Source organism: Gossypium hirsutum, chromosome A08 (assembly GCF_007990345.1).
Source record: "Gossypium hirsutum isolate 1008001.06 chromosome A08, Gossypium_hirsutum_v2.1, whole genome shotgun sequence".
Lineage (NCBI taxonomy): Eukaryota > Viridiplantae > Streptophyta > Magnoliopsida > Malvales > Malvaceae > Gossypium > Gossypium hirsutum.
This window is the reverse complement of record NC_053431.1, coordinates 77727101-77745784: the sequence shown is the minus strand read 5'-3', so window position 1 is coordinate 77745784 and position 18684 is coordinate 77727101. Positions and strand designations below refer to the sequence as shown.

The 18684-nt window shown below is 33.9% G+C and overlaps 2 protein-coding genes and 1 pseudogene across 13 annotated transcripts; 1 reads left to right on the top strand and 2 right to left on the bottom strand.

Moving 5' to 3' along the window:
* Nucleotides 1-514: 514 nt before the first annotated feature.
* LOC107945742 (oligopeptide transporter 7-like) lies at nt 515-4542 on the top strand (annotated as a pseudogene).
* Nucleotides 4516-7497, bottom strand: LOC107945748 (molybdate-anion transporter). 2 transcript variants are annotated; one of them, XM_016879867.2, is made up of 9 exons: nt 7324-7497; nt 7027-7207; nt 6602-6746; nt 6359-6527; nt 5948-6218; nt 5550-5815; nt 5259-5474; nt 4937-5045; nt 4516-4836 (listed from the first exon to the last, which is right to left on the bottom strand). In XM_016879867.2, exons 2-9 carry the CDS (start codon nt 7175-7177, stop codon nt 4775-4777), a joined length of 1389 nt encoding a protein of 462 aa, XP_016735356.1. In that variant the 5' UTR covers nt 7178-7207; nt 7324-7497; the 3' UTR covers nt 4516-4774. The 2 variants fall into 2 exon arrangements, with proteins under 2 accessions (XP_016735356.1, XP_016735349.1); XM_016879860.2 differs by having other exon boundaries at nt 7027-7483.
* A 3086-nt stretch (nt 7498-10583) lies between these two features.
* On the bottom strand, nt 10584-17917 carry LOC107945760 (serine/threonine-protein kinase BLUS1). Of its 11 annotated transcripts, none has more exons than XM_016879878.2 (22): nt 17500-17917; nt 16187-16441; nt 15961-16085; nt 15778-15822; nt 15221-15302; nt 15042-15110; nt 14726-14896; nt 14569-14634; nt 14352-14420; nt 14152-14223; nt 13641-13981; nt 12777-12910; nt 12564-12658; nt 12457-12495; nt 12298-12357; nt 11968-12021; nt 11701-11802; nt 11547-11598; nt 11396-11448; nt 11240-11310; nt 11084-11135; nt 10584-10924 (listed from the first exon to the last, which is right to left on the bottom strand). In XM_016879878.2, the coding sequence occupies exons 1-22, from the start codon at nt 17659-17661 to the stop codon at nt 10865-10867; spliced, it is 2229 nt and encodes a 742-aa protein (XP_016735367.2). In that variant the 5' UTR covers nt 17662-17917; the 3' UTR covers nt 10584-10864. The 11 variants fall into 11 exon arrangements, 7 of the variants coding, with proteins under 7 accessions (XP_016735367.2, XP_016735375.2, XP_016735383.2 ...); XM_016879894.2 differs by having other exon boundaries at nt 10811-10924; nt 11557-11598; XM_016879886.2 differs by lacking the exon at nt 11968-12021.
* Between the last annotated feature and the right edge of the window lie 767 nt (nt 17918-18684).

Sequence of the window (18684 nt, the reverse complement as noted above, 5' to 3'; positions counted from 1 at the left end):
ATGACTATGACTTCGTAGTTAGACTAAATTTCCTTGATCAGATTAATACACTTACTATTCCTTGTGCTAAGCACATATGTATAATGGATCTTTTCCATCAATGGTTGTATGGGTGAGTTGTAAGATAGGTGTTAAAGCTAAGGTATTGTCTACAATAAAAAATGCATAAACGTTGAGTTTCATGTTAGCGGCTTTTACTTTGATTTTTTAAAAAATTTAATATCTAAACTATCATTTTTATTTATTTTATTTTTTAAATAGAAAATTATTATCAATAAAAATATGACACATAATATCCGTAATTTTTAAATAAACTGAAACAAAAAAAAATTAATATCAAATATCAAAGTAAAAATATGAAACAAAGCGTCCAAACATAGATCCGCAAAAAAATAAAAGACACGGTAAAAAAAAGGGGTATTTTGGTATATATGTAATTGTCAGGACGACACAAGATTCTTGAATCTCATTAGATAATCATTTAAGGCATTCAGGTATACCTGTTTTGTTAGCTGGAAGGGTTAGGTTGGAGAAACTCTGTACCTTCCCTTCTTTGTTGGGTTAAATTTTCCAAATTTTTGATTCAAATCTCTTAATTATATAAATTCAGAACAAACATTGCTTTAATAGAAATGATAAATTTGAGATTCTTTTCAATATACTAAATTTAACACAATGTCGACAGAAATGAACAGAAGGCAAACAAGGTGTCTCACCGCTGGAGGTGGACCAGCAGAAAGGCTGGTTGGTCGACCCCAACATTAATTTATATAGTTAATGTATGAATCAATTTTTACAGCTTATCTAGTATTCCCAATAGTTGTTGAACTCACGGCAGGGCATTTTCCGCTAAAACATGCTATAATTATAAAGTTAGAATACGTATATTCTTTTTGTCTTTTGCTTGAGTGGCCAAGGAACAGAAGCAAGCCATGCAAGAATCCAAAGATGAGATAAGAGCTCCTCTCAGTGAGTTTTCTTCTTTGTTTTGTGTGTGCGTGTTTCAATGTGTAAAACCCAATGAATCTTGATGTTTTTGTTGTCGTTTATTTGCAGTATCTAAGGATGAAGATGATAGCAATCTATCATCATCAAGGTCAAAGGCCTTGGCATCAAAATCTGAAGCAGAGATCAAAGAAGTGGAAGAAGAAGAAAATTCACCGGTGAGACAAGTGGCCTTAACCGTACCAACCACAGATGACCCTTCGCTACCAGTGCTGACGTTTCGAATGTGGGTGTTAGGCACCATTTCATGTTTCCTGTTATCGTTTCTTAATCAGTTCTTTTGGTACCGCACAGAACCCTTGACAATCACGGCTATCTCAGCCCAGATTGCAGTGGTTCCTCTTGGCCAATTGATGGCCGCCAAGATAACAAAACGTGTTTTCTTCAAAGGAAGTCGCTGGGAATTCACCCTGAATCCAGGGCCCTTCAATGTCAAAGAACATGTTCTTATTACAATCTTTGCCAACTCTGGAGCTGGCAGCGTTTATGCCATCCATGTTGTGACTGTTGTGAAGGTGTTTTACAAGCAGCACATTACTTTCTTTGTCTCCTTGATTGTCATCCTAACTACTCAGGTCTGTTCCTGTTTTGTCGATTCCTTGCTGCATTGATGTGTGTGTGTATTGGTTTGGTTGTAATTAAATAGTTTGGTGGGTTTTGAATGGTAGGTGTTGGGGTTCGGATGGGCTGGTATATTCAGGAGGTACCTAGTGGAACCGGCAGCTATGTGGTGGCCTGCAAATCTTGTTCAAGTTTCTCTCTTTAGGTAATCCGATTATGGTTTGTATTATTGCCGGACGGATATTCCCAGGTTCCGGCGATTTTGTAGTTTTCTATAGTTGCCTATTAACTCGGATTTCATTTTCTGACGCTGATAGCGATGCTCAGTTTTAGTGTTCCGCTGGGAAATCTTAGCTGGACCTGACTGATGAGAATCTACACCAAGTTCAGTTAATATAATATTTGATATTTTAACTTCACACTTTTTTCTTTTTAATTCCGTACTTAACCTTTTTTTTTCAGTTTGATATCTAAACTTGTCAAAATATTATACAAATTTCATATAATCTGCTTATGTTAGTCTTATATTCATTATTTTTTCTATCTCATAAAATAATAACATTATTAATATATTAGAGAAATATTTGACAAATTTAGATATTAAATTAAGAAAAAAAATTTAATTATTAAATTAAAAAAATATCAAAATTAATCAAAAAAATTAGATATCAAGAAAAAGTATATATCAAATAAAAAAATACTTAAATATCAAATTAAAAAAATGTCAAACCTAAAAATAACTAAAAGAACATTATCGTCTGCTTACTAGGGCTTAGGGCGCTAAACTTAGGTTCTTAAAATATTTTGACCCATTATTTATAACAGTTGTTCAAACATGGGATCATGACAGGGCTCTCCACGAGAAGGAAGAGAGGGCCAAGGGTGGGGTGACCAGAACCCAATTCTTCCTAATTGCCTTCATTTGCAGTTTTGCTTACTATGTCTTCCCTGGCTACCTTTTCCAAATGCTAACTTCCCTCTCATGGATATGCTGGATATTCCCCAAAATCTGTGCTAGCCCAACAACTCGGTTCCGGCCTTTACGGGTTAGGAATCGGTGCTATTGGTTTGGACTGGTCTACCATCTCCTCTTATCTTGGTAGCCCACTTGCAAGCCCATGGTTTGCCACCGCAAATGTTGCTGCGGGATATATCTTCGTCATGTATGTTTTGACTCCCATCTGCTACTGGCTTAATGTCTACTCCGCCAAAACCTTCCCCATTTTCTCCGATACTCTCTTCACCTCCACAGGCCAAGAATACAATATCACTGCTATCATTGATTCCAATTTTCACCTTGATGTTGCCGCTTATGAGAAAGAAGGACCTCTATACCTTAGCACATTTTTTGCAATGACTTATGGTGTTGGTTTCGCTGCACTAACTGCCACAATTGTTCATGTTGGGCTCTTCCATGGAAGGTAAATCATATTTTAATAACCAAAGGTCAGTTAGGCTTGAGTTTGTCTTGAATGGAATGTTGAAGATTACAGTTTTGCAGAGAAATATGGGAGCAAAGCAAAGCTAGTTTCCAGGAGAAAAAAATGGACATACACACCAGACTCATGAGGAAGTATAAGCAAGTCCCTGAATGGTGGTTTGTGTGCATCCTTTTGGTTAATATTGCAGCCACCGTATTTGCCTGTCAGTACTATAATGATCAACTTCAGCTTCCATGGTGGGGGGTTCTATTAGCATGTGGCATTGCCATTGTATTCACACTTCCAATAGGCATCATTACAGCCATTACAAACCAGGTAATCCATCATATTCTGCCAGAGTTACAATTTATTAAGTTGTCTGAACATCTTAAAAATAATTCATATGCAACTTTACATCTCTGATAGATTTATGTTGCAGACACCAGGTTTGAACATCATCACCGAATATATAATCGGTTATATATATCCAGGATATCCTGTAGCTAATATGTGCTTCAAGGTGTACGGATATATAAGCATGACACAGGCCATTACCTTCCTGCAAGACTTCAAGCTTGGTCACTATATGAAAATTCCGCCTAGAACAATGTTCATGGCACAGGTCTCAGTAAAAGTAGTTTTTTCTTTTACTTCTGCTGAATGTTTATTTCCCACTAATTTGACAGTTGCTTCCTCATTTGTCTTAGATCGTGGGAACCCTCATTGCTTGCTTTGTGTACCTGGGAACTGCCTGGTGGCTGATGGAGAACATCCCTGATATTTGCGACACAACGGCCTCCAACAGCGTGTGGACATGTCCAAGTGATACCGTGTTTTATGATGCTTCTGTCATCTGGGGTTTAATAGCACCCCGCAGAATTTTCGGGGACTTGGGAACTTACGAGGCAGTCAATTGGTTCTTCCTTGCAGGAGCAGTGGCTCCCCTACTTGTCTGGTTGGCCTCCTAGGCCTTCCCTAGTCAAGAATGGATCAGGCTCATCAACATGCCAGTCCTGATAGGTGCGACAGGCATGATGCCACCAGCTACTGCAGTCAACTATACTACATGGATCATTGTTGGCTTCCTGTCTGGCTTCGTGGTGTATAGGTATCGACCGGATTTATGGCAACGATACAATTACGTTCTTTCAGGGGCACTCGATGCTGGGCTTGCTTTTATGGGTGTGCTGCTATATTTGTGCTTGGGATTAGAAAATATTAGTTTAGATTGGTGGGGAAATGATCTGGATGGATGCCCACTGGCTAGTTGTCCAACAGCCCAAGGTATTAAGGTGGAAGGCTGCCCACTCTTCACCTAGTTATAGTATTCCTAAAATTAGTTGCTCTGTGAATCTTGAACAAGTATACCTTGGTTAAGTAGGAAATTGCATACCAACACATCTGTTTATATATTGCTTTCGAGCAGGAATTCCATTTAAACTGTCAAGTGCTTTTGTACATGAATTTCAAGCTAAGATTTAAGCATAGTATTGCATGCTTGGTGTAAAATGGAACGAGATGCAACTTGTAATTATAAATTGTCTTATTCTTACAATTTGGATTTTCAATTTTCATAGCCATTTTAGTTGCAAGTTGTTTCCAGAACAACATAAGGTAAAAAAATTATGAAAGCTCAAAAAGACAATATCAAGGAGCTCTGAACTATATTTCCTGAATCAAAAAAAGACCTAAAAGCTATATTTCTGTCATTGTTTTTACAAGAGAATGGCTCTTGCTGCAAGCACTAAAACAGTTTAGTGTCAGAAGTTTATTCCCTCTGAAATCAATTAACCATTTAGTGGAACTCCCTCTGGATCCATCTCTTCCATATTTAGCCAATCTTGTGATCCTGCAGTAAGATTTATTACAAAAGAAAGTTGCTTTTTAGACACTATGAAGCTCCAAGGTGAAGCGTATAGAAGAATGAAAAAGCCAAGTGCACAACTTACTCGACTTGTGTATCTCCGCAATCACCATAAGACGCCTCTGCAATAAAGATGCCACGAAAAGGAAAGCCGAGCACATGCCAAACATGACGGTCATGGGAAGCGCTTTTACCTTTCAAAGAAACAATATTGCATTTGCAACAAAATTAAAAACCATATGAACCTTGGTGACTGACAGGTAACTTAATAACATTCAGCTCACAGCATGTCAACTGGTTAAACTTAAAACTATAGAAAGTTCTATTCAACCATTTACAAAAAGATTTTTTACTTGTTGCGGTGGCATTATCGAAACAAGAAAAAAAAGGTTAAATGGTAGACTAACATTGTATAATGCAATGCAGACAAAGATGTTGAGAGGAATGCGAAAGAAGTTCATGATAGTGCTTCTTGCTTCCTCAGGAATGTATTGAGACCTCATCTTCATGATAGATGGCCAGAATATCCCAACGCAAGCTTCAAATATGCAGAAACCAATGAGCTGGATACACCCAGAAAATGAGATGCTCCCACCTTTCACGTTTGATGGTGCTACCAACAACTGTTGAGACTTAAAAGAGTTAGTTTTCAGGGGAGCTTTTGGGAGAATGGAGGAAATATGTGCAAAAATACGTACATTTGTGACAACAGGAAGTAGTAGGGCTATTGAGGAGAGCATGAATACAGTCTGCATATAGCTCTCAACTCTTGGAGTAGGGTGAGCCAGCAATCGTGAGGCAATGGAACTTCCAAGCATTGAAGATAACATGAATGTCGCAAATATGAAACCGTGCGGAATGTCCTCGTCATTTGGGCTCAAAGCAGGTGTCCATAGGAACACAAAGGTGTACATTGAACCTTCAAACAGCGATTGTATAGCACCCAACAATGTAATTTTCTCATCTGATAGAAACATGGATCTTGCTTTAGTATATTTCCCAGCATATCATACAGACTAAAACAGAAAAAAATACCCAACAAAAAAGTTCATTGTTGGTAGCCTAGGCATTCATCGTAAGTGATGGTTAGAATTACCAGCAGCAATGGCAGCAGCGGCACCCTTGAATTGAGTAAGCAAATCCTTATTTTCCGAAGGGTCACCATAATTTTCAGTCCATGTGGACAGTATAATTATCATGCCAATTGAAAGGAAGCAAGATGCAGCATCAAATGGAGCAACAGGACCTAATTTCAAACTATCCACTAGTACATTACCAAACAACCCAGATAAAATTGCCATCAATCCATTTCCAAGAAATATTGCCTTTGCGAATGTTATAGAAAGCCACTGTTGATCAAAACCTCGCTGTCAAATCCAAAATTGTAATCAGATTCAGAATCAAGGCAATCACCAAAACAAACACAAGTACAGAAACTATAAAACCCGAAGCTTAAAACAGTTCCATCAAATTGCAGGTTGAACCAACGAAGGTAGCAATGACACACCTTGTTGTGTTCAGCAACAAGCCAAGATTCGAAGGCTGAGAAAAGAAGGGAAGTTGCAATGCCACCCAAGACTCGTCCTAGCATTAAAACCTTGTACTGAGGAGAATGTTTGGTAATGCAGCTCAGTATGTAAGTTATGCAGTAAGTGACACAAGCCCTCTTTCGACCCCTGAGTTCAGAATGCAGGGAATCCAGTAAGGATAGAAAGTTGGGTGAGGAGTCTAAAACAACCCAACATCTTACCTTTTGTCGGCTAAAGATCCAACCACTGTACCAAACAACATGGAAGATCCAAAACCAGCAATGAAAAGGTGACCAATCTCCCCCTTCCCAAATCCGTAATGATTGTAAAGGTAGTAAACATATGGCCCCTGCAACCAATCCCCAGCTGTTTTTTTTTTTTTAATTTTATGATCAACATAATCAGTTTCGGAACGATAAGCAAACAGATGATTGCCAATTCAAATGAAGATTCATCAAATGAAATGCAAATCCTTAATTATCTGAATTTGAGTACAATAAACACCAAGATTAGAAAAACCAAAACAGGAGAAACTAGGCATAAAGCATGGATTTCCTTAAACAAAACATAAAAATATAAGGAAATTCTAGATGAAACCCAGATAAGAAAATCAAATTTCATGTAAACTAGCACAAAGATAGAATACCCATCATCAGAGAGAATACAACAAGATAGTTGTTTTTGAAAGAATTGAAAGCAGTGGAGGTACTAAAACGATCTTTGCTTGTTTTGCTCAGCTCCAGTACTGCAACCAGGGAGGCCAGAGACCCGAATACCACCAAGTAAAATGGTTCCATTGCAGCTATTCTTCTTCTTCTTCTTTTGGCCTGGTAATGAGGACCCGGATGAAAAACAGAGAGACAGAGATTAGTGAAAGCATGGGATAACTGTAAAATCTAGAAAAAGCAAAGGAGAGCCAATTGGCATGAAGCGAGGAATTGACATTTTCTATGAGGGAGATCGGTAGGGGGTGCGACTATGTGTGTCTCCCCTGTTTTCATTCCTATATCTTAAGGCTGACTGGCAGAGGCGGATCCCCTTGTTTCGTGATTTTCCCGGGGAATTTGCGCTTTCTTTTCTTTTCATTATTTTATGGCTTAATTCCAAAACAACTCTCAAACTATCGTCTTTATTTTAAGTTAGTATTCTAACTTCATAACTTTTAATCACTCCTCCATTTATCTATATCATATCAATAATGGTTTTAGTCATGCTGGTCTTTAGTTGGTGTAAAGTATATTTAAAATAAACCAATTAAATTTTAGATACACGTGTATTTAGTGGATAGATAGCTTAGATTTAATATGTTAAAATAACATTCGCTATCACTAAAATTTAAAAGTATTATTTTTATATGTATATATAAGTTGTTCATACAGAAGATATATGCATATTTAAAATTTTATTCGTGCCGATTGAGTCTTAAGGTACATTTGGTTCGCTGTAATTGAATAAAGTTGTAGTGGAATAAAGTTGTAATGGAATAGAGCTGTAATCAATAATTCAATTATTTGGTTAAATAGAATGGAATAGAACTTTAATAGCATTTTTTTGTTTGAATGGAATAGATGTTGTAATAATATAAGGAAAAGGCTTAAATGATCAAAATACCTTTATTAAATTTTTTGAAGGTAGATAATTATTGTTATTGTTATTAAATTTTAATAAAATTATTGTTAAATATATTTTTATTAAAAATAATAATAAATAATTTAATCATATTTTAACATTATTATTATTATTAAATATAATTTAATAAAATAATATACAATTTAATGACTTTCTTAATATAATTATTATATGAATTAAAAAATCATAATATTAATATTTTTGCAAGTGTGCCCAAGAAAGTTTTATCTTTTTATTTAAGGGCTGGAGATGAATTATGGAAATTTCTTAATATTTTATAAAAATAAAATTTGATTAGTGTATGTTAAATATGACTCCTATTTTCAATCAAATTTGAGAAATAATCTTTCAGTTAAACTCTGTTTACTTATTTCAATCAAACACTGATTAATTTAGATTATTTTATTATTATTTGACCTATGAATTTAGCCTATAAATAGGCTCTTTTACAACTTTAGAAAAATACACCTATTAGAGATTAGAACTCATAACACATTTAGAGAATTTTGTATTTACATTTTGAGAGTTCTTTGTTTTCGGGATTTAGTTTTTATCTCCATCTTTTGTACTCTTCGTTTTTTTTCCATTATAGTAAAATTATCTTTGCCCGTGGTTTTTTATCCTCTTTGGAGGAGTTTTTTCACGTTAAATTTGTTTGTTTAATTTCTCAATTTTTTCTGTTATTTTTCTTGTTCATTGTTTAATCCGGTCGATTCCTAACAGTGTATTTTTAAATATGTTTCATATTATATTTGAGCTAACATTTAATGCATAAATTAATAACAAAGTTAGTGAAAGAATATTAATATTTTAAAAACATCAATTACAATGTTTTGAGTTTCGAGACTAAAACAATTAACTTTCAAGTATTAAATTTGAGTGTTTGGGCAAAAAAGGAAAGTATTAGATCGGGTTCATCCAAACCAGATCAGGAAATGAAAGTAATTTCTTACTAATATATTAAAATTTATATTAAGAATTAGAAAAATAAAATATTTATCTAAATTTTTTTTATTTTTAAAATAATTTTGTTTTATCATAATGTTTTTTTTATAATTCTTAATATAATTAATATTTTAATAATACTTCCATAGAATATAATTCAACTTCTTATGGAAGTGAAATTTTAAATACATCTCATGTTTATGTTTCTATGATACTAATAAAAGAAATTTTAATATATAATTATTGGTTGAAAGTTTTTTTAATTAAATAAATAGCTAGATAATCATATTTGAAGCATACAAAAATAATTACGAAAATGTTAAAATTACTTTAATTTTATAGTAATTTGTAATCGTTAAAATATATAACATATATAGCTTTAATATTTCTATTTATATATATAGATATATTGTTTCTTGAACTTGTCCAAAATTATTTAGTAGGTATTTACTTTTTTTTATCTAATTAGTATTTAAACTTACATTATGTCACTTAAGTTGGTATCTCTTCACAAACACCGTTAGTCTATACTAACATGTATTAATAGTCAATTCGGAGGTGACACATAGTACTCTCTCAGCATGTCATGTGGTAAGTATATATAAAAATAAAAATGAATATGTAAAAATATATAAATTAATAAAAAGTATAATTTTTTTTAACATTGACAATGAATTTGGACAATGATTGTCCAAATACAAATCCAAATTCATTCCAATTTTTTTAGTAGGTTTATATATTTAATTTTTTAATAAAATATCATGCTATTTATATTATTATTTTGAAATTAAAAATATATAAAATTTTAAAATATATAAATTAATAAAACAGTTGATATCAAGAATGAACTTGGATGGAGCATTGCCCAGTCCTTCTGGACGTGCTTTTTAATAATTTTATATATTTTAAATTTTTTTATAAATTTATATATTGTTCAAAATATTATAGGTTTTTTTTTACATTTTTTATAAATTTAAATTGTATATATATTTCAAAATAACAATAACCTTAAAAAACATTTTTATAAAAAAATTTAAAAAATATAAACTCATTAAAAAAAACATATCTAGAATAAATCTGGATAAAATAGGTGTCCATATTCAAATGTATATGGACAAACGTTTGTTTAGGTCTTGATGTCAAAAGAAATTATATTTTTTTATTAATGTATATATTTTTAAAGTTCTTTATTTTTTTAATTATGTTTACCACGTGACATGTTAAAAAGTTGCCACATGTCATCTTTGAATTGATTATAAGTGTCACATAAGCAAGAAAATTAACAATCTTGGTGCAAAAGTATCAACTTGAATGAAAGAATACATATTCAAATACTAACTAGATATAAAAAATTTAAACATAAACTAAATACTTTTGGTACTAACATATATTAACCCTTAACGTTAATCCAAGAAGCATAAATTATGTAACCTTTTAGTGGAGGGATTTTGAAAGGTAGTGACAGGTGAGAGAACTTGGGATATATGCGAGAGGAAAGCATGGAAGAAAATGAAGATTGTTTTTAATACTAAAATAGTGCGATTTTATAAAGATAAAAACAATTCAAGGTAATAAAAGACAAGTTCAAAGGAGTTGAAATAATAAGATATTAAATGGTTTGTTTGCAAATTTCAATAACTTTCGTATATATATGTATATACAATTTTCAATAATAATATACAAAAGATGTTCTTTACAGAAAGCCAAAGCTTATAGGTTACGTTCCATAATAAATTAATAATAAATGAGCTTTGCCTCTGCTATGCACTCTGGGATATAAATTATATTTACATGGAAATATGGAAGAAAACATCCTCGTCATGTACGCATAACATTTGCTTATTCAGTAATTAATAGAACTCCCTGCCGTATTCTGTTTCTAACGTTGTTGACGACGCCCCCATTCTTTTTCACGCAGCATCATCCCCATTCTCTTCCGCACCAGCCATGAGCCTTAGTTCTTGTTGCAACTGCATTTTCATTGTTCAAATCATCACCCCCTACTAACCCATCATTACTCCATATATCATGTGCTTCTTTTTCTTTTTTTCTAATCAGTGACACCACAATCGTAGAATAAAGTAGAAGCTGCTATTCTCATTTATATAAAAACTCTGTAAGAAACTCACCTCTTCATATCTCAACTTTTCAGCATTCAATTCATCCCTCAAATTCATCATTCTGCCACAATAAGTGTTCAACGAAGAGACTATCAGGAGAAAGTTGGATGTGTAGTGGGAAACCAAGGTACCAAATTACTTGGTATAGAATGCATGACAACCGACCTAGATTGTAGCTCTGAGATCTTGCCGAGCAGTAGACGCTCCCTCTCAGAAGCTGCTGTTTCAAGTTCAACCTATTCAAACAACACGAAGATCAGAGAGGGACAAAAGAAGAAACCACTTGAAATTACTTAACACTAAACAAAGACAAGCTCTCACATTCCCATTGCTCTCGGAACGAGGTAGAAGAGGCAACTTTCCATTTTGTGAGGCTGGAAAAACAAAATAGAAAAATGATTAGTACACTGCTAAACACTGTATTTCCTAGTTTAATCATGCCAAAGTAATAGGAAGATCAGCTTTCACTGACCATCTACAACCTCAGCTGACTGCAAGCTATTCAACAAATTCACGATAAGACCCTAGCATGCAGAAGAAATTTCCAGTGAGAACATCATTCATCTTTAAGGCAGACACTCAATCTATAAACAAAATAAGATACTGTCTCAGCTCAAAGTCTCTACCTGTTGAAGTGAGGTTTGCTGGAAAAGATTTTGAAGGTGAGTTGTAAGAATCGATGCGGACACACTACCATTGGTCAAATCCTTAGGGGCATGATTGATAGGCTGAAAAGAAATGGTCCATAAGAAAACAACTTATTTATTTAGTGCAGCAACATACTGGAAAGCTTCCATTAGCAGATAAATAGGGCTACATAAAAGATGAGATGAATATATACTTGATTTCCATAAAGTGTGGTTATCAAGTTGTTAATACATGGATGTTAGCACCTTTCCTTTACTGAAGCAAAATAACAAGTCATTCTTTTTGCTACTATCAGCTCGCTGTATTATAAACAAACAGAAAAAAGTTGGTTGAGTGAGGAAAGTCTTTCTGTGCCTTTTCAATGGCATGTGCCTCAATAAAGGTGTCTCCCACCAGAAGGAAGAGAGGAACTTTCCTTGATTTGTGCCTCACCTTATTACCTGGGCACACACCTTAATACCAGTTCCTCTGTTAATAAGAGATCCTTAAGCTTCAAGATGCAAAATGTTGCAATAAATGAAACAGTACAAAAATTCATAATCAACCACGTTGAAGGAAAGATATAGATCACAAACCACTTTTTTTGATTCAAGTATCCAATCCCCTACGCTAGCAGACTTTCTGATAGGTGAAGTCTGAAACTCAAGAAGAAACAGAGCAACCAATAAGAAGTGGACAATTAATATTGTTAACATAATAATATTTAAGCAAAGAGCCAAAAACCAATAGCCCACCTGCAAAGATCGGCGTGAAACTGTACCTAAAGGAATATCCTAGAAATTAATATTCGGTTAGTGAAGTTGCATGGGAGAACAAATATAGAATTAAAATTGAGTCTTACCTTTACAAGATCTAAATTTTCTGATGTTACTGAAAATCGACCTTTAATTTGCACCAGATTAGCCTTTGACTTCTCATCCAGAGAATCCCTAAACCCTGTTGTAGGAGAAAAGTTTGCTATAATATATATATATCCTAGCAGCTAATAGTAGCACTGGTGGTGACCCAGGTGATAAGAAAACAATAATGATCCTAAATGCTATGAATTTGTTACCTCCTGATGGTTTAATTGGAGCTGATAAGCTGTTCCCAGATGCTCGATTAGGAAGCATCAATGGACCACTAAAGCTTGGTGCTTTACGAAATTGACGAACTCTCTCATTTGCAAGTAAACTTTCATTCTCAAACCTAATCATCAGCAGACCATAGGCTTTAACATCTACAATTTTCTCTTCCACTTTATTTTCTTAGGCTAAAATAGACAAGAAATTAATCACATATGAAACCAAATGAGCTAAATCACTTTCCTATTCTTCAATTTCTAAACCAAAACAAGGCCAAAGCAATAACAAATAACACAGGAAACTATAATATATATGTAACTTTAAAACAATCCATCATTATCAATGTTTGGTTGAATCAACCCAAAGATCAATGGAATCAAGACTTGAGTTTCCCTTCTGTTTTGTTTTTTTTTTTTTTTTTTGGGGGGGGGGTGGAGAGAGCTAAAAAATAACCCAAAACAGCAGTATATTTTTACTAGCTCAACTTTTAAACCATGTTTAATAAAACATAATTCAGCAGCAGAGTAAAAACATGTGACTGAATTAACTAGCCCAATTTATAGAATGCATCTATTCTCACAACCACAGGCAATAGAACAGTCCAAAAAGAAAGACCTACATTCATGTTTGAAGTTAAAATCCTAATCATGGTTTACAGCAGTCATATAGCAGATTGAGTCCCGTTCCCATGTTATAAGCTCCAATTTAGACTAAAATTAGAATCAAATGTGCTCATGCTTATGCCAAAAAAAAAAAGATCACGTGGATAATAACAGGTTCATATCAGTTTAAATGCCCATAGAGAGAAGTCATATGGAACACCCAAGCAAACCTAAGCAAGAAATACAGCTGACCTTTCAGAGTTATGAACCCAATCTGAAGATGAACGACTAAGAACAACACCAGGTGTGAGTGGCCCGGTTTGGGTTTCCCTAGGTTTCACTGTATTAGCCCTGGTTAAGACCACATCCTTTTCTGAAGTTGATCCCATAACATCAATGATTGATCCATTTTTCTTCAAACCGAGAATCTCCTGGCAACCAGCTTCAACTATATCGCATTCCAGATTCTTTCCCTTTCCATTCAAGCAATCAATTTGTAATAACTCGATACTCCCTGGACCTCTACATTCAGCCTGAGATACTTCCCTATTTAAACTCAACTTTCCCAAACTAGGGTCACAGTAAGCTGTAGCCTGTCATGTCAGCCAATAATAAGAACCAATTATGCAGTTTGTTAGAAAGGACAAATTTGATAAAGATACAATTTCAAGTTACATAAGTACGGAAGGTAGTATTTCAACCTAGTCCAAAGATGTATCAAAGATTTCTGAGGCAAAAAAAAAAAAAAAAAACAACTGCTGACCTTATGACCAAGGCTTGATTTCATGCTTTCATCATCATCTTTGCACTCATGAATGTCATCATCATCACAGACCTTAGAATGTTAAAGTGAAAAAATTTAGCATACACTAATTGATATAATCATTAAAGAAATTAAATCGCATACTACGTCTCTATATTAAAATATTTATTATTAAAGGTAAAGCTAAAAATATGTCCTACCAAAGATGCTTGCGCTTTCAAATCGTCAAGATCAAAATTCCAGGCACTAACTCCTCTTTGATACTCACTCTGACAAACAAAGACAAGATAACACCCCCAGCAGTAAGAAAATACAAATGTACCCAACTCAACAGCTAAAACTTTCACAGATATGTTATTTGAAGCAAAGGCAAATACAATTTAAGATAAAGATAACTTCTGATTGATGACTCCTAACCTGTGATAAAGCTTCTTGTTCTGCTGAAGGCATTTTCTTTAGAGCTAGTTGTGCAGCATCTTTAAGCTGCAGAAAAGAAGAAGGATTACATTAGACAAACATTGTGGAAAAATGTACAAAACACCTGCATGTGAGCTGTGGCAGTGAGATCAGCAACCTGAAGAGCTTTCACACGATTCCAAAGTGGTGGCAGATCAGAAAATAATTTCTTCAAGGAAAGCTCAGGAGGCTTTGCATGCTTGAAAAAGGAGTGCTTTAATAATTTCTCTGCCGTAGGCCTCTTTGTTTGATCTTTCACCAGGCACATGGCAACCATTTCTTTAAAAGACTGATTACAACTGGAAGTCCTTTAATTAGAAATTTGCTATGACAAATAAGCAATTGTAAAACACAATTAAACACCCCAATGAACATTATGTGTACGTATTGACAAATAAAATGCATGTCACTGTATCCAGAAAGAATAGCAGTACCTTAGAGAACTTCTTATCACGATCATAATCAAGTCCCGGGGGAGCATTTTGTATGGTCATTAAGAGAACCTGTTTATTGTTAGAAGGCAAAGTTTTAAGACATAAAATGTTAACTAAGAACTCATATATCAAACCCTCATTGCTCACCATTTAATATTTTTTCAAATGGGATTAGATACCTTCATTGGTGGATATTTTGAAAAAGGTGCATGACCATGAGCCAACTCCAATGCTGTTATCCCAAATGACCATATATCAGCCCTGAGCAATAATGCAACCAATTAATAAAATTACAAAAATATGGTGGAAAACAAAATGGATCATTTCTCTAAATATACCAAGTTACATCGACTCTATAAGCACCAAAGCCATATTCAATGCAATCCAAACCTAATAGCTATACAAATACAACCAGATTGCCATAATACCATGTTAATATTTTAACATGCATTGCAATGAATATGCAAAGCTGATGGCTTTGAGGTACATAGGTACTTCAACAGAAAGCTATGATGAATAGATAAAATGAAATTTGAGGTTTTGGAACAAATAACTTGCCTGGACCAAATCAGGGCAACTTTTAGGTTCAAATCACAACCAACCCTTGCTACCAAGAAGAGGAAAATACTTACGTCCCCTAAGATACATGCTTACTTGTACGTTGATCCAATGTATTTGGGCAGAATTCTAAGACCTAAAGTCATTTTTAAAATCATAAACACATATTGAAACTCACTTGGAATTATATCCACTTCCTGGCTGCAAGACCTCTGGTGCCATCCTGCACAGAAAGGATATATAGGGATATCAAATAATTAAAAAAGAAAAGAAAAAAAATTGAACTCTGTCAAAAGCATCAGACTGGAGATGAGCAGAGGATAAAGCCAATCCTTTGACCAGTTTGACAAAGATAGCTCACCAGCAAGGAGTCCCAACAAAGGTATTTCTAGAACGTTGTCTATCTCCTGCATCAAACATGCAAGCTGAAACACCAAAGTCAGCAAGCTTTACTGTGCCATTGTTATCAAGCAGTATGTTCCCAGCCTATAATGTCAAATACAACAAAAAAAAAAAAAATGAAAAGAAATTCAAAGCACAGGAATGATAAAATCATTTGGATAAAATAATGTCAAACATGCAATGACCTTAACATCTCGATGAATATGTCCTTGCCGATGAAGATAATCTAAAGCTTTAAGTGCTTCTTTCAGAATAGAACCAATGGCAGGCTCTTCAAGTCCATCAGGGTAAGCTATCTTCATGAGGTGCAAACAAGAACCCTCCGACATGAATGGCATGACTACCCACAGGTTACGGTCAACTACAAATGAACAATATGCCCGTATAACATTTGGGTGATCAATCAAACTCATTGTTTGAGCTTCCCTACGTATGTCATCCTACAAAAGAGCATTAGCCATCAAGAGTCAGTATATCATAAACAGAGGATGCATCCACTAACATGAAGAGTAGAAATACAGACCAAAACTGTATCTCTCATGATAAATAAAATTCCAATAGCCAAAGTAAATTGCGGCATGCAGACATATTGAGTGATTATATTATTATCAAATTTATAACCTTTTCAGTAGAGTGATTGATGACCTATATACAAAACAACAAACATTCCAGAAGTTGAATATGCATGAACCGGAACTAAGGCTTTGTTTGGATTAAGAGGAAACTAAGGAAAGGAGAAGAAACGTAAAGAGAGTAGAGCTGTCTCCTTTGTTTAGAAAACAGTTTAGCAGAACAGGATATTAATCCCACCACAAACAAGTGACAAATTTAAACTCAAATCTCTCAGTTTTTTCTCATATTGTGTAGCAAAAATTCTGTGAGAACATAATCATCGCCTTGACATATCAACTCCACAATAATTCAATTCCTCTATGTGCATATTACAAACTCACAGATACTTTCATAGAAAAACGAAAAAGAAAAATCCCAAATATTCAGTGGTGGCAGCGTTGTGAAGTGTTCCCCGATGGAAGATACCTAGATTTAAGTAATGATGGAATGTGGACACACTATTACGCGCAGTAGCAAATGTCAATTCAGCACTGAAATGCCTCAGCTAAATAAATAGAACGGATGCTACAAAAGGAAGGTCATATTTAAATTGTATGATTCGAATAACAAATTAAGTTGGTTTTTCTAGCTTCCTCATAAGCAATGGAAGGACCAACTTTCAATTTAGAAATTTTCGAAAAGGAACAAATAGCAAGAGAAAGAAATTCAATTTAATCATAATTCAAGACCTAATATACTCCGAATTCAAAAAAACGAATTTCAATCAGAGAAACCCACAATCATTTCCAGTTTTAGTAAGACAACATCTATAATCATAACTAACTAAAATCAAATTAAGTTACAGTCATTTATTTGACTAGAAACAGTAAAAGATAAAGAAAAAAATCGAAAACTAATAATCAATTAAGAACGAAAAAAGCCGAACCAGATTACTGTTGCAACGATCGAGATCCAAACACTTGATAGCTACAACGTCGTTAAAAGGAAGATAGATCGCTCTATAAACAGTAGCACTGGCGCCATAACCAATCTCTTCTAGAAGCTTGTAGTCGCTAGGATTCGCCGAATAACCCCGACTCCCTCCCATTCTCCGCACACACTGAAGCCTTAAACCGCACTTGGAAGATAAAACCAATAGCCGCCTAGAAATCGTCACTCAAAGTCGCCGGCAGAAGAATTGAAGTAAAACGGCCGCTGTTGTCTTTTCTTTTCTAACTATTGATTGATTGTTTGGTTAAGTGTTTTTTTGATCCGTCGACGCCATTAGTTGCGATATAGAGAGAAGGCGTCAGGTGTGAAGGAAAGAGAGAAAATCGGGTGGATGCTGACGTCGCTGTTTGATGCTTACATGAATGAGTTTTTGACACGTGGATTAGATGGTTACTTCAATTGGCGATGGATTAATTGTTTGTATTTTTAAATTAAAACTAGTATAATATATTATATTAACTTTAAAATTTTCATTCTCACCACTATTATAAAATAATATTTTCTAAAAATATTATAAAATACTTTATATATATGTTATTTAAATATTATATTTTAATACCATAAAAATATTATATATCATATAGTATTAATTTTTATCATTGCATAAATATTTAAAATTTTAAAAATTATATAAATAATGTTTTGTATAAAATCTTTTAAAAAATTCTAGCTAATATGTTACCAATTATTATTACTTATTTTAAAAATTAGAATAAGTAATTTTTTTTATAAAATTGCATTATAATTATTTAATTAAAATTGTTTTATTATAGGAAAAGCTCGCTCCAGTTATTTAGTAGTAAAATTTAGGCTCAAATTTGCTAAGTATTATAACATGACTTTTTTAATAAACTCATAAAACTATATTAAGTTATCAGAAAATTTGTGATATAAAAAAATAAAATTTATAAGATTAAAATCATAATAAACAATGATGTTGACATTGTCGACGATATGCTTAATTAAGTTCAACTTTGTTAATAAAACAAAAGTATCCCAAAATTGTTTATCAAAACTCTCATACGTGTCACATTTCGCCGCAACGTTATTACCCGAGAATCTTGACATCGATGAGAGTCTACCAATACGTAAACACATACACGCCACCACACATGCCGTA